This window comes from Notamacropus eugenii, chromosome 3, assembly GCF_028372415.1.
Source record: "Notamacropus eugenii isolate mMacEug1 chromosome 3, mMacEug1.pri_v2, whole genome shotgun sequence".
NCBI lineage: Eukaryota > Metazoa > Chordata > Mammalia > Diprotodontia > Macropodidae > Notamacropus > Notamacropus eugenii.
The window spans coordinates 62,550,091-62,565,851 of NC_092874.1; the positions used below are offsets into that span (position 1 = coordinate 62,550,091).

The 15,761-nt window shown below is 44.2% G+C and overlaps 1 protein-coding gene across 1 annotated transcript in view; it reads right to left on the bottom strand.

The window, feature by feature from the left end:
- Positions 1-8,806: 8,806 nt before the first annotated feature.
- Positions 8,807-15,761, bottom strand: part of DNAJC1 (DnaJ heat shock protein family (Hsp40) member C1) — a 258,434-nt gene continuing 251,479 nt past the window's right edge. The window contains exons 11-12 of the mRNA XM_072651691.1: positions 13,843-14,288; positions 8,807-9,029 (exon numbers count right to left, since the gene is read on the bottom strand). Of these exons, the coding sequence (XP_072507792.1) occupies positions 8,961-9,029; positions 13,843-14,288 (515 nt within the window). The 3' untranslated portion in view covers positions 8,807-8,960. The remainder of the gene's footprint in view (positions 9,030-13,842; positions 14,289-15,761) is intronic.

Sequence of the window (15,761 nt, forward strand, 5' to 3'; positions counted from 1 at the left end):
ATTGTACAGCTCTTTAAAATGGAAATGGAAAATAGGATTGACCCATACAATTTCAAAATCGGCCATTTTCATTAATGCTCATAGCGTCCTAGGGAGGCAAGACCACGGAACTTATTGAGTGACCTGTGGCCACTTCTCTTTGGGATTGTTTGCAATAATCTTGTCCTTGTTGTGCAATAGGACTTTTTGGGGGTTGGGAGGTGGGGAGGTGGAGGATGCATAACAAAATATCCCAAAGAAGTTACCTCTTATCATTTAGAAATAAACCCATAACATTTTCATTTGGTACCATCTCCTCAAGCTTAGAACTGAATGAAAAACCTATTTTTCTGATTGGGTTTATTTTATTTTGTTTTTTCACACTCAGATGAATGCATCTGGTGCTTTTCATCTGGCTCCCTTAAGAAGCAGACAGACCAATGAGGAGATTTCACATTTTTGGCACCAGTACCATTCATGTTACAACAGTGTTCCTCACTCTCCTCATCTCCTCCCTAGAGCAAGTACAGACAGGTGTTTCCGGCAGCTGAAATGTCCACATAGAATTCTTTTAACAAAATAAGGTGTGCATGCCTTCCCCTCCCCCAAACTTTTGACCTAGCATTTCAGTTATAGTGTTTTTTTAGCCTTTTGGGGTCAAATGGTACCTCCTTTCCTTCTGCTTTTTTTTGTGTGTGTCTCTTACTTTTCTCTGTTCTGGGAGACTTTACCTTCTCCTATGCATCTCTCTAAGAAAACTCTTCTCCAAACAAAGCCATCTCTGCTCTGCCTGGCAGGAAGGACTCCAGCCATGATGCTCTGCATCCAGGTTGCTCTCAGCCAGCATTAAGACTTGCTAGTCCCTGGTTGTCCTAGAGACAGCACAGTTAACCCATTAGGTAGTTGTGTCTATCGGTTTTGGGGAGCCAAGTGAAGCTTTACCTCCCTCTGCTTGGAGCTGAAAGACTGGAGATTGTACGGGAGCATTATACACTCTCAGGACAGTTTTGGGTTTCATCCTGATTTAAGACTTTCATGTTTACATTGGAGAAGCTATAAATGCTCTTCTGGTGGTTTGGATGAACCTCTAAGAATCTGAACCGTTCCTTCTGTCTTTTGCTGGCTAATGATTTCTGATGTTTGGTTAGCTCTGGCTTCATAAAATGCCCGTTCTCCTCTCCGTCTTGTGATTCTTTAACAATGTCTTAGATTCTAAGGTGTCAATTTTTTTCAGATTTTTTTTCAGTGGTTCATATCTCCCTTGCTCTGCTGGTTCATTTATTTGAGTTGGCACCTGGATCAAAGTCTGACCCATTTCCAAGAATGGTACACAAAAAAGATAGAGTATTGACCTGATTAAAACCTAACTATTTAGAACTGGTAGAGCAAATCTTAAACTAAGACTCAAACCAACCCCCTTTTTCTCCCTCTGGGTGAAAATTGTTCTGCATAGTCAATTACCTCTCATGGCAAAGTGCAGTAAAGTGCAGCTAATTCTTAAAAACGATGAAGTGTCCTGTTCAACTGCATGGTGCCTCATTTCAGTGCAGTTATTAAATGACTGAAGTGTTGTGCATCCACCATCATAGTGCCTGCTGACTTCTGGGGCAGAAGTGGTATGGGAACGTCCTTGGGCATTCATCATATTCCCAACCACTGCCAAGTCCCAAGTCCAAGTGCAGGCTCTTGAGGAGACTCTGGGGTCTCTGGCTTCCTGTCTGAACTTTCCTTATTGTCTGCTGCTTTTCACAGATAAGATGACAGCCAGCATAAGGGAGGAAGACATTCTCTCTAGAGTGTGTGATGGTGTCTAGTTGGGCATTAGCTCTTCAACTACAATTGGGCCACAGCCTGGCACAGGGTAGAAACAGCATAGGAAATTCCTTATTCCTGAAAGAAGTTAAGGGCTAGGGCATTCTGGGAGCAGGGGGAACACAAGAGAGAATCACTGAAGGGGTCTGGAGGGAGCAGGGATGTGCCACAAGGCATCAATCCCAACATACCACAGTACCCACAGTACCCACAGTACCATGTCTGACCAGTCTTCTGGTATTAAGACTAGCCAAAGCGCAACAAATCTAGTGATTCAATTATGACTGTGCAGACCCGGTCTTGAAAGGTTCCTCTTTCAAGATCCTTCCACTAGGAATGTCTAAAGCTCACCTAAGAAGGGAAACCAGGACCACGTAAAATGCTTTCAAAACTCATTGCTGTTTGACAAATCTCTTTGCTGTTTGTTTTCCTGGAATAGATTAGAACCAGTCATTCTGTCAATACAGAAGCCAATAACTGACCCTTCAAAATAATTCTCTGCAGCAAATCAGGGAGGCAATGTTTTGTACTGAGTGTGGAGTCAGAGAGCCTGGGTTCAAATTCTTGGTCTGCCCCTTAGCACCCCAGTGACCTTGGACAACCCAATGAATCTCTCTTGGACCTGTTTTCTTATCTAAAAAATGAGGAGACTGAGTTGGATAATCTCTAAAGAACCCTCCATCTCTAACTCCATGATTCTACGATACCTGATATTTCATTGTGGCAAATACAAAGGATTTGCCCTGCTACGTGGGCACAAACTCTGTCAAGTTCTGCCATTTTGGAAGAGTTCATTTCTAGTCTAGGGAAGTCTTCAGGAAGCTGGCCACCACGTGATGCATTTTGCAGGGATGGTAGCCCATGACCTGATGTTTTTTTCGATCTGAATGACAGGAGGTGGATCTGTTCCACTCACATTTTTCTCTCTTGCCTCATTGATTAGGATATGGGACATGTTCGGTTCTGGTCAGTTAAGTCACTTACATTTAGAGAATTGGGAATTTCTGGTAAAGTAGTCTTAAGTGAAAATGGGATATGATATAAGAATAATAATCCTGGAAAAACATGTCCATTACAGTTGTCCCAGAGAGACAGCAGGGTAGCAACTCCTGCTACCTCACTCCTGGCCACTCTGGCATTTGTTGATTGACTTCCCATAGGAATTTCTCAGAAATTTCTGCAGTCCTGATGTCTTTGTGCCTTTAAAAAAAATCCTGGAAGGAGGCAAGGAAAAGGGACTTAGGGTCTAAAGAAATACGTCTTAGCGATGCTGGTTTAATATTGCTTCCAGTCCAAAGCAACATCACCCAGATGGGAAGGGGGTGGGATTCTCTGACTGGTGTCAGCTCTGGGGCCATACCTTTAACTCTTTCTCAGCCCCAGGCGTTCCTCATTTTAAGTTTTGGTGAATTGCAATTATGCACCCCTAGATCGAAGCCCCCCCCAACACATGAATTTCAGTAAGGCCAGCGGACACCCCAAACAAGGACAACACAGAAAAGCTTCCTCAGCCTGTCTCAGACTTTTGGAAGGAGGGTTTTTTTCCCCCTTCCTCCCAAATTAGTCATCTTCCCTGCAAATCAGATTGATAAAGTGGTTTCTACTTTGTATTCTACAAGGAGCATTTCCTTCTCCTGAACCAGAGGGAAAATGATTGTAACCTCTCAGTTTTACAGGGTAATAATCCAGCCTCCCAAGTGAATCAGGGCTAAGGCTGAAGGCCAAGTAGTTTATTCAAACAAGGGACTGGGAATGTTGCCAAAGCAAAGACCACAGGGCTGGCCCACCATGTAACCATATTATCCCTACTGGGTTTACAGGTGACTTAGAGATGGGGACGGCCCTAGCCAAGAGAGAAATAGCAGTTTTGTTTTTACAAGTGACTGAGATGGAAATCAAATCTGAAAGTGTAGCTATAGGGAATAACAACTATGAATTTAATAATACTACTACAAATCATCTTCCACTAAAGTCCTGCTCTGATGTATGGAGGTGACCCTTGGCTGTTAAAAATTAGATATTTTTTTTCAATCAGCAAAATTCTGCTTCCTCTGCCTCTCACCCTAATTTACTCCCCCTCCCCCCACTCCCTAGTCAAACAAAATAAATGCCTTCATTAGTCGTGTCCAAAAAAGTGCATGTCTGGTTCTGAGTTCCTCACTTCTCTTTCAGGAGGGGAGTACCTTGGGTTATTATTAATTCTCTGGGATTGTGGTTGTTCCTCACTTTAGAGTACTGTCATTCTATAAACTGTTCTTCCTTCTGATGACTTCTTTTTGCATCAGTTCATACAAGTCTTCCCAGTTTTTTCTGAATCCATCCTCTTCATCATTTCTTCCAGCACAGTAGCTTTCCACCCCATTTAGAACTTGCTCAGTCGTTCTGAACAAGGGGCCCCCTCAGATTCTCATCCTTGCTGCCTCACACTTGACATCAGGGCTAGGCTTGGCTCTGCGCAGCGATGGAGGGAAGGACTGGGATGTTTTCGTTGCTGTTTTCTTGCGGGGTATTGAGTGCTATGTTCATTCTAGTATTCCAGGCTTGGGACCTGCCAGTTTTTAGTGTTTCCAAAGTGGTCTGATCCAGGTTAAAGTCTGATGGCTGCTTCCCTGGTCTGAGTGTGGGCTAGGAGCTAATGACACTGATACCCTGCTCTCCTCTTGTGATCGGAACCATCACTGCTGCCTGCTTCTGAATCTGCTCTGTTCTTGGCATGCCTCCTAAGGGCTGCTACCCTGAGTGCAGACGCTCTCCCTTGTCTGGGCAACAAAGCTGCCAGTTGGCACCCACTCCCACTGTTCTGGACAAGGATAGCCACTTCTTGTCTGGTGCATGGCCTTCCCTGGTCTGGATTGCTCTGCATGGCAGCCTTCATCCTCTGTGGCAAGCTGGGCTATAAAAAGGACTCACTGTGATTTTTTCCTTGGATTTCCCCATTTGAATTTGGTTTGGTGCATTTTCTAGATCTGTTTGGAGGAGCTGGGAGCTGGCTGGACTGCTTCCTACTACTCGAACATCCTGGATCTACCTCCTTACCCTCAGTTTTTAACAGTGTTGCCAGTGGGACCTAAGCTCTGAAAAGTCCTACCAAGCTAGAAAGACTTCAGGTATAGAATTCTGAGTATCTAGCACTATAAATTCTTGCCATATGATTGAACGTCAGAGAACCGTCCTGTCTAGGTTTGGAGAGGTTCATGACCAAGCAGGACACAAGATAATGGTGGGGTCTTGTTTTTTGTTTTTTGGCTGCAGCAACTTGTCTAAAACTACTGAACAAGGTACAGCAGGGTATCGAAGTATTGAAAGAATAATCAAATGACTTGCCAAAGGTCATGTAGGTGGTACAGTGGATAGAGCACCGGACCTGGAGTCAGGAAGATCTGAATTCAAATCTGGCCTCAGACACTTACTAGCTGTGTGATCCTTGGTAGTGTCACTTAACTTCTTTGCCTCAATTTACTCATCTGTAAAATGGGGATCAAAAATAGCTATTTCCCCCAGAGTTGTTGTGACTGAGGATCAAATGATATAACTGCAAAGCACTTAGTACACAGCATCTGGTAATAAGTGCTCCTAAGTGGTAGGTAAGATTATTGTCACGTAGCTAGAAGTGATGGCCTAGGACTAGGACAGAGGACAACTGATGCCCAGGCCAATGCTCCTTGTAGTAACCACACTGCAGACAATGGAGAGAGGAAGTGGGATGTTTGGTGGGACTTCAGGCATTCACTGATGTTCACATGATCAGATGGACGCTTTAGCTGCCACCAATTCTGCAAACTGGCTTTAAACAAGGGAAGCTATGGATCTGAAGCCTTTGTTTTTCAACCCCCCCAATTCAGAAAGCTTGTTGTGCATTAGGACTATTTTTTTTACACACATGGAAATTTTTAACATTTAAGCTAATGCGTATCTGAGTGCATATGATCTCACCAAAGAATGAAGTTTAAAAAAAAAAAAAAGCAGCTTGAGAAAGTTCCAGCATTTCAGAGGGAGCGCTTTGTTTTCAACTGGATGCACACCTTTGAGATGGGTTAGTAGTGCCACAAAGTAGGTGAGCGTGGCCAGAGAGAGGGGCCTTCGGCCTTGTCCTGCACAGGCTGCAACCATGGGAGCCTGAGAGCCTCCCCTCCCTCGCGCCTTTCTCCTGCCTTCACACCTGCGACTCCAGAGGCTCAAGACGCTGGTGAAAGTGTGTTCTTGGTTTCCTCAGCTTCTTGGGAGCTTTTCTCCATAAGATGATCTCCTGCTGCTTGAAGTACAACTGTCTGTCTTTCTCATCCACGAGGACTAGGTAGAACTATTCATTAGAGACCTCTGAGTTTGACAGACTAAATAATCCAATTCAGTGCTGCTGTTTTGTAGGCTCATATAAGGAATCTTAAATTTACGTCACTTCTATTTCTTGATAATGACTATGGGACTGCGGAGGAAAGGGTGAACAATCTCACAGAGGAAGGATCATCTGCAAAATCCAGTCAGATAGAAAAGGAAAGAACCACAGATACTTGGTTGACAGAACTCCTCACTCTCACGCCACTTAGAGCTGAGTATTACCAGCCTTCCTTGGGGGCTGGGGGGGAAGGGTCATGAACTGTTCCAGTGTTCCATGGAAGGGAAAAGGAACGGGAGATAGAACAGTTAGAAAGATCTTAATAATGCCTTCTAACTCTAGACCCTTTGACACACCAAAGAAACAAAAATGTAACTAACTCTTAGCCTTTCTCTTAGGGCATCTCAGATGCCCCCAGGAGTCCCCAGCCTCTCCTGTGTATGAAGCCTGTTTGCTGGTTCCCTCTAAGTTAAGAAGCCTTTCCTAGAGACTATCTGATGAGGAATCTAGGGAAATTTTTCCAAAATTAGCTTTAGGAAAAGTTTCTTAGTGGGATGAAACCACCCCGAAAACAGCTAGTGATGGGAGCAGTTTATAGTTTTTCAAAAGCTTTTTTGACTTATGAGTGAAAAAGCATTTATTAAATTCTTACTGTGTGTCTCAGATGTCAGGACTTTAGGGGAAGACGCAGACTTTGATGTTCCCCAAACATTTGCAAAAGGAAACTTCTTTCTTTCACTTTCCTTTGGAGGACAGACTATGAAAAGGTATGAGTTATGGAGAAGAGACCACTGTTTAAGTATTTCTAGCTGAAACATGTAGTAGGTCAGGATGTTTGCCAAACATAGGGAGACTGCGATGAGATCAAAAATGCATATTGGAAGTGAGCCCAACATCAGAATTCCACAGAAGAATTAGGTCAGTGGTCCACAGATGAGCACATTTGAATTTTTAATAACAAAACATTTAGAAGAGCAGGTGCAAAGATCCCAACCCAGATGAAAAAGAACACCGCCAAGGATGACACACCGCAGTTCTAACCCTCTGGGCAGATTCTCCATATCACTGAGAATTGACGGGCGCTGCCTTTCAGCAGCATTTGCCACTGTGAACGGAACAGGCTCATTCTCTTCTGAGGAAAGGTTTTGGTCTTTGGGAATTGCAAGGATTTTTAACCAAACCTTTCCAGTGGCCCAGAATTATGAAAAGAAAAAGGGAAAGAGTCGGCATTTTGGTGAGGGAAGTAATTAAAATGATTAAAAAACTGCCCTAAAAATTGAGCTGTCACATAGGAATGGAGGTTGTTTTTGGGATTAGTCATCGTGCTTAAGAGCCGGGGGTCTGAGAAGCAAGGAATAAAGGGAAGGCCTCTCCTTCTGGCCAGGTGCAAACAGACAGATCGAGGTAATGTTCATTCTCTTCTAGGAACGAGAACCTGCAACTTTTCTTCTGAAAAAACGAAAACATCCTAGTTTGACCTTTGTTCTGGATAACGACCTTGACTTCTACTTCTACGTTTTGTGAAGTCACTTGAGAGCGATCTGCCCTGGAGTGGAATGATCGTGGGCACTAAATGGCTTCACTACTTTCTTTAGGGGAAGTTGCTTCATGTCTCTGGGTCCGAGTTTTCTCATTTGAAATTTGAGGGTATTGATCTCTGCTATTGTTCCTATAAGTCTACGACCTTGCCTCCAGTTAAAATACCTACCAGATAAAAGAAGCAGATAACCGGTTGGATGTATAAAGACACTGCTCTTTTCATTTGCCTTTGCCCCATTACCAGTCTCTTCAACTGATGTGTGGAGTGCACTGTGCACAGGGCCACACTGCCCAGTTGGGCTTGGACTTCCTGCCTCTGGGTGGGGCTAGGTCTTGGCAGCTGACTGTCTAGGCTCTTTTTTAACTGAATGGGCTTAGCCTTGCTCAGCACATTTCCTCTGCCGTAGAGGACATCCAGGAGGTTGGTGGAGCAAAACCATGCCAGTCAACAACCTAGTCATTCATCAGAGAGCAGCAGAATTGTGTGTGTCGGGAGGAGGGTGCTGGCAGAGCAGGTCAGCATTCTGAGAATGGGATGAAGAGAAAAACACTGGGGAAAGACTAATGGGACACAATGCCGAGAGACCATCCATGTGTAAGTCTAACAAATGCCCAATAAGTATAACCCAATGGGCCAGGAACCATGAGGGTAAGTTACTAAAGTGGTGTAACATCATTTCAGTTGACGGGACCTTGAAATCTAATTTTTTGCTGAAGAACTTATGCTCTCCTACTACCAAAGCCTAGGAAACTCTGTCCTGAAGTTGTAGATCATGATATCACATGCTATCCCACACATGGCCAAAGGGCCTGGGCTGTTATAAAGTCATCAAGGAACTCTCTCACAGGCTGAAACAGATACTAACCATTAAGTGTTTCAATGATGTCCATGGCTTTTATGAAACACATTTTTAACACGTTGGTTTATTGTTTACATACATTCCTTTTCACCCTGGCATGATGCATGTTTGCACACGTGTGCATGTGTACATACACACACACACACACACACGGAGAATCTTAAACCAGCACGAAACTATTGGTCTAAATTTTTCCAAAACAGTTGACTCTTTACAATGAAGTGTTAGAGAAATAGTTCTCCAAATGCAAAAATACAGTTTAGCTTCTTTAACACAGTCAATGTTTAAACAAGACGGCATAAAATTTATTGGTATTTTCTTTTACTAAGGCACATGACGTAGAGAAATACTGAGGTACAAAAATGCAAATCACTGCAGATGACATTTAAAATATTCTCTCATTCTGGAAAATGAAAGGAAAACTCTTTCCAGAAGACTCAGCTTTTGGCTTGTTTTCTCTTTTGTACCAGTTCAACCAGCAGCTTGTATCTAGCCACACATTCTTCCTGTAGGGAAAAAGGTGAAAATATTTACTTTCACATTCCGCTATGATTCTTACACCTGGTGTCTTTCAAAGAGTTCACATCCAGTTTCTAGTAAGACAAACATCGTGAATTCAGTCCCTTTGTAAGTCAAGTTGGAAATTCAAATTTGACAAATAATTATCAAGCACCTATCATATGCAGTGCATCACGTTAGGTGCTGGGGCCTTCAAGGAGCTTACAACCTAGTAAGTAAACAAGATAAGATAAGAAACACTATAAAATACACATTTGCAAAATATCCAGAAAGATCCCTAAGAGTGGAGTGAGGAGGAGGAGGAGAAGGAGCAGGGACTGGAAGATCCCTGAAGGGGGCCTTGAGTGAGGAAAAGAATTTCAACAGGAAAACATATGACCTAAGACCACTTCAGGTATGGGTGATAGGTGAGTGGGTGACAGGTGAGCAGGTGACAGGGAAAGGAAAGGAGAAATCAGGTAAGAAGTAATTGGCTGTCACAGAATGTGTGAAAGGGGCCTGGACAGGAGCACTGAAGCTGGAATGCAGAGAGGCTTCAACACCAGACGGCAGAGCCAACATTCTGTCCACTGCATAGGACCCTGAAGGTGCAGCCAGAAGACTGGGCTTCAATGCTGTCGCTCCTGGCAGTCCTCAGGCCAATTCTTTAGTTTTCTGTGCCTCAGTTTCCTCATCGGTAAAATAAGGGCATTGAACTAGACATCTAAGATCACTGCTGACTCTAAGTCCAATGGAGAACCCTTGCTGGGAGGGATGTGGCCTGAGCAGTGCATTCATTTGGCTACAGCTGGCAACTGGGAGGTTAGTAAGAGGACTGTTGGAATAGTTGAGATCAGCGGTATTAAGGGTCCTAGGCTAGAGGGAAAGTTACCAATTTGGAAAGGAGGGAAGGAGGTACAAATAACAGAACTTGGCAACTGATTGGATGTGGGAGAAGTTAAGGGTGAGTCCAAGGTTGCAAACCTAGGTGACTGGGAGAATGGGGGTAGCATTTAACACACCGAGGAAAGTGAGGAGGTTCACCATGTTCTGGGCAAAAGGTGATGAGATCAGTTTTTGAGGTTCCAGTGGGAGGTTTGGGGGAAGATATCCCATAGGCAGTTAGACTAGAATACAAGGGACAAACAGAAACCTACACACGGGAGCTATGTGTGTAGAGCCAATAGCTGTAGCCATGGAAGGAGAGAAAGTGCACCAGGAGTGAGGATGCATGCCTGATTGTAAGGACGAGTGGGTGAGTAGATAGCGCAGCAGCAGCAAATACAGATTATTCTTCTTAGAAGTCTGGCCAAGAAGAAGAGGAGCCAGAGGAGGATAACTGAGGGAAAAGACTGTGCCCAAATTCCTGCCAGTCATTCTCACAATGGGCGGCAGGCTATGGATGAAATCAAGCAAATAGACACGGCTGTTTTGGGAGAATACACAGCTTGCTTTGTGTCTCACTGACGATGGAGGTGCCCATCAGCACCATGGTTTGTGGGTGTCAAAGTCCGTAACTTGTTACTATTCTCACTTCGCATTATTAAGAACTTATAAAAGGCATGGAGCATTCTGCCAGGCTGCTATCAGAGTTTGGCTGCAGTCACAGGACTGGGACTTAAGTCCACACTGGTGCTGCTACTTACTGCCCTCTGAGTTTGCTTCCTGTATGTAAAATTGCGGCTGTTAGATTAGATGATCCCTAACCTGCCTTCTAACTTTAAATCCTATGGACCTTCACTGTCAACATAAAACTGGATTCCCTTCTCTTCTCCATCTTCTTCCAGACCTTGACTCCCTGCTCTAATCCATTACAAAGAATTTCCCATTTGCCCTCAATCTGTACTCCAGAGCAAATGGGATGCAGAATTGACACTAATAAATCTCTGCACCTAAGGTAAAGGTGTGTGGCCTGGGGGAAGGAAGCTTTCTTACCTGCTAGAGGACTGGTAGCTGTTGGTCTGGATGGGGCATGACTGGAAGGAGAGAGAGGGGACCTTGGGACAGTGTAGCCAGCACCCTATAGAATTTGACGGTCTGGGGCAGAGCTCCAGCTTCCTTCCCTCACAATTTGCCGACTACTAATCCTCCTACAGGAGACCTGAGTGCAGTGGGGGCTCTTGGTGCTGCTGACGCTTGTAGCAAGCAGCCTGGTTGCACTGTGTTGGTCTCCACTTGCTAACTAGAATCTTCCTGCTCCTGATAATCAGCACAGTGTCCCTGACAAATCAAGTGCTAGAAATAAGGGATCTTTTGACTACATCTAACTCCTCTGGACTTTACATGGTTTTCCACCCATGGGGGCTCTAGAAATGATGGATTCAGAAAGCAGCTTCCCTCAGACAGTCACTGTGTAAAATTGTACCTCAAAACCTCAATTCCTTACTAGATGGAGGGGAAAGGAAATGTCCATTTGTTCTTCAAGAGGAAAAAAAAGGTAAAATGTTCACTCATTAACATCTATGCCTCAGATAATCCTCACTGGATATCAATACTGCCACTGCAGGAATTGGTAAGATCAGAGTGTTAACCAGGCTTCTCGGCTTCCCCAAAACTCTCAGCAGAGGTGAGAGGAGATCCTACACAATTCCAAGTTGGTTTTTATCTATTTTGGGTCAATATAGTAGCTGCCCCAGAGTGGGAATGCCTGACTGCTCAATTCCCTTCCCTAGAACCTTTGACTTAGTTCCAGTTTTGTGGTTTTACATAAGTATTTTCCAATATAAAGCTTTATACCCAAAGGCCTCTTCAGAATCCAACACTTTATAACTAAAAAGAAAACCTAATACAAAAACGTAGCCATGGCCAAATAAATTCTTGAATGAGGGATGTGAATTTTATGTGTGAAAAATTTTTTGAGGACTGTCCTTGCCCAAGTACTAACATTCTGTGTCACGGACAAAGTAACTATTCCCCACCTACAGATGACTAGGAGGGCGGCTTCGATACTGAGCCTGGCTATGAGCTCTCCTCCCTGTCCAGACTTCACTCGTTAGGGTCTGCACAATGGGGAAGGCAATCAACAGCCTCTCAAGTGGCCTGGTTCTATACCCAACACTTGAAAATGAATGAACAAACCAGCTTTAAGAAGATACACTGAGTCGGCTTCTGAGTCTCTTTAACTACAGAAGTTAGGATGACCGGCTCCCTGTGCCTAAATCAGTGTGACCTGATCAAAGATGCAAATATGTCTACTTATTCTTATAAGTGAGTCACAGACAGATGTCAGGCTGACATAAGAAAAAATAGTTTATTTCTGATAAACTTAAGGGGCCAGACTGGGCAAATCTGAGTCTCTTGGTTTGGCTCAACCAGCAGTCTCAACGTTATGGTTTTTTTTAAGCATGGTTCTTTGCACTTAGACACGTACATGACCACAAGCTAGATTTTCTAACACAGAATTTCAATTAAAAAATCAAGAATTTAAATGAACATCAATTTGCCCAGAGGCTATTAAGTGATAAGCACATCCAACAGAACAGAGAATGGATATCTTTTGATATCTGAAAGTGTTCTGGGTGCCTCGGTCTGGTCTCTGAATATAGCTACAAGTAAAGAGCAGCTATTACAATAAATAACACCCAAGGGACTCCCTCTGTGTCAAGAAAGACCAGAGTTCAAAAGATGACACCCCAAAGCTCCACACATCTGAACTGTTGGCCCACAAGGGGAAGGGCCTTCCGTAGGGTTCCTTCTCTCAGTCTCCATGTGGGAATCATTTATGGATGGATTTTGGCTGATGAGAAGAACAGGTAAGAAGCAAGTAGCAGACTGCCAGCTAAAGCCGTGTCATGCACTGCGGAAGCTAAACTGCAGGTAAGATAATAATTCTGGCACTGGCCATAGAGTAAAACATGGACCCAACTTTCTCTCACAGGGTGTTCTACAATTAATTTACATCAGGGAACCAGTTAGGGCTGTGGGGGGATCCTGAGAGTTGGATTCAAGCCTTGTGATTTTGTAAGAATTTTTGTATGTAGTGCTTTCAAAGAAAATGAAAATATATCTGACTTTTTTAGGTGTTTTGTAGCAGGGTTGATGTTAGATTTTAGCAGGGAGGATCCTCTAACTAGTTCATTCCCTAACTAGGGATTCTTAAGGATTGTTTTGTGTCCTGGGCCCCTGTGGCAGAAGTCTGGTGGACCTCTTTTCAGAAACATTTTAAATGCAGAAAACAAAATACATGGGATTACAAAGGAAATCAATTAAATGGAAGTGCAGCTATCAAATATGTATTTTAAAAAAGTTCCTGGGTCCAAGGTTAAGATTCCTTGATCGAGTACATGCCTTCATTTGACAGATGAGGCAACGGCAGCCCAGGGACATCCCAGAACTTGTCCGTGGACACAAAGGCAGGGATCTGAGCCCAGGCCCCCAATGCCTCACTCTTTGCCTTGCATCATTTCCTCATGATGCCTGTGTTCATGAAAAACGACATATATTCACAAGAGGGCTGATCATGGTGTGTGTCTGGGGTGCACAGGGTGGGAAGCAGGAGGCTATTGAGAGTAAAGTTTTCTCAACTGTTTTCTCCATCAGAAAGCAATTAGTTACAAGAGGATGACCTTGCCTGTGACCTTGACTTCATTAACATCATGCTCTAATTAACTGAGCTATAACAGGCACATAGAGAGATACGGAGAAGAGACAGATGAGCAATAATGGAGTGGGCTATTTATAGAGAAGTAAGTAGTTAGCCCTAAATAGAAGAGATAAGTGACAGGTGATAGGATTGGCCATAACTACGCTTTCCTCGGCTCAGTCCTGCAGCACCAGCTTCTCCTCCCGCCCCCCCCCCCCCCCCCGCCCCTGGTAACTGACCTTGGACTTGTCTGGCACACACTTGGCAATCTTGTCCCAGCGATCCGACGTGCCCTTTGGGTACTGCTGGAGAGCCAGTTCCAGAAGCTTCTGCTGATTCTGTGTCCACAGCTCCTCGGCCAGGGGCCGGCTCCGTGTCCTCCTCCTGCCATCCTCCTCGTCACTGGCCTCAAACTGCTCATGGATATCAAAATCCTTCTGCCTCTTGCCCCTGGACCTCTCCTCGGCCTCTTCCCTCACGCTGGAGCTGGCTGGCTTGCGTCTCCGGGGCCTGGTTTCGGGCATCAAGGCCTCGGCCTCGCTCGGATCTCCTGGGCTGTCTCCGTGGTCCTCGGTGTCTTCCTCCTGTTCTCTCTGAGTGATGAGGTGGTCTGACAGAGTCACGGCGGCTTTTGTGGACTTGGAGTTTTGGGCTGTGGATTTGAGTTCTGAAAGGCGAACCATTCCTGTGGGAAAGTGAAAACCAGCTTAGATGGGAGGGCCAGTGCAAAAACAGGAAGGATAGAATCCTTGATGAATGTGAAATAACTCCTGGTGGTAGAAATGGCCTGGCCTCTAAAGAGGTAAAGAAGCACACTTTTCACTAAGAATATGGAATTTTAATTATAAATACATTATTTAAGATGACTCAAACAACTTTGTCCAAATGACCTCAAGTTTCTGTTTACGGACACTGTGAATTCCAGCAGGAAGGTGGCAGACACTCTCCTCTGCTAAAGCAGTGAGACATAACAATAGTAACTACTTGTACAGGGTTTTGAGCTTTGAAGAGCACTTTTAAACATAAAACAATAACTGCACCTATCGGGTGGATGGTGCCTAGCACGTGCTGGACACTTTACAGACATCTCACTTGATCCTGACCACAACCCCAAGAAGGAGGGGCTGTGATTATCCCCATTTTACAGCTGAGAAGACTGAGACAGAGATGAAATGACTTGCCCAGGATTGCACATCTAATAAGTGACTGAGGCTGAATCTGAACCCAGGTCTGTCTGACTCCAAGTCTGGTGGTCTGTCTGCTGCACCACCCAGCTGCCTTCATTAAAACATTAGTTCTAAATAGATATTAACATTTTTAGGAACATAAAAAATGCTAATCATATTAAAAAACACCTGTATTTTTAATAATAGTTTCTTACAAATAGATTGTGTATTTGAAAGCTGTATTTTCAAATGTAAGATGAAGATAATTACTGTAAAAACTCAACATAATTCACAATTACTGATGGAAAGCCTCTGCTTTCCCCACACTTGGCTAAGCCATTAGAGACAAGGGGAAGAGGAAATGGGGGCACTCCTGTTCACACAGCGTTTTACACTTTACCAAGCACTCTGCTCACAACCCTGGAGATGGGCAGGGGTAATCACTTTTCACATTTCAAATGGTCCTCTCTGTTTGAAAGAACAGTTTAGATGGACATGATCTGCTTGGTCCTATAGCTTTTACAACAGCCAGAACCTGAAGCTGACTTCTGACCCCCAGCCCCATGGTGCAGTGGAGAGTCCAAAGACTGGTCCCAGTCACTTACCAGCTGTGTGTCCCTGGGGAAGTTACTTAGCCTCTGTTTGCCTCAGTTTCTTTGGCTGTGAAATGGGGGTAATGACCCTTCCCTCCTAGAGTTGTTGTGAGGATCAAACGAGATAAGATCTGGAGAGCGCTTGGCACAACGTAACCAGCAGCTGTTGTTACGAAGTCTGCAAAAGGGCTTTTCAGCATTAAATCACTATTTAAAAGCTAGTTATCACCATGATGATGTCACTGTTTGGGCAGAAGAAGATATCACCCTGCCTGCTGGAGCTTCTAGACAGAAACTTGAGGCCATCTTAACAAAGTTGTTCCAGACATGTTAAATCATTTATTTAATTAAAATTCTACATCATTAGTGAAAAGCGTGCTGCTCTGCCTCCCATGTGGC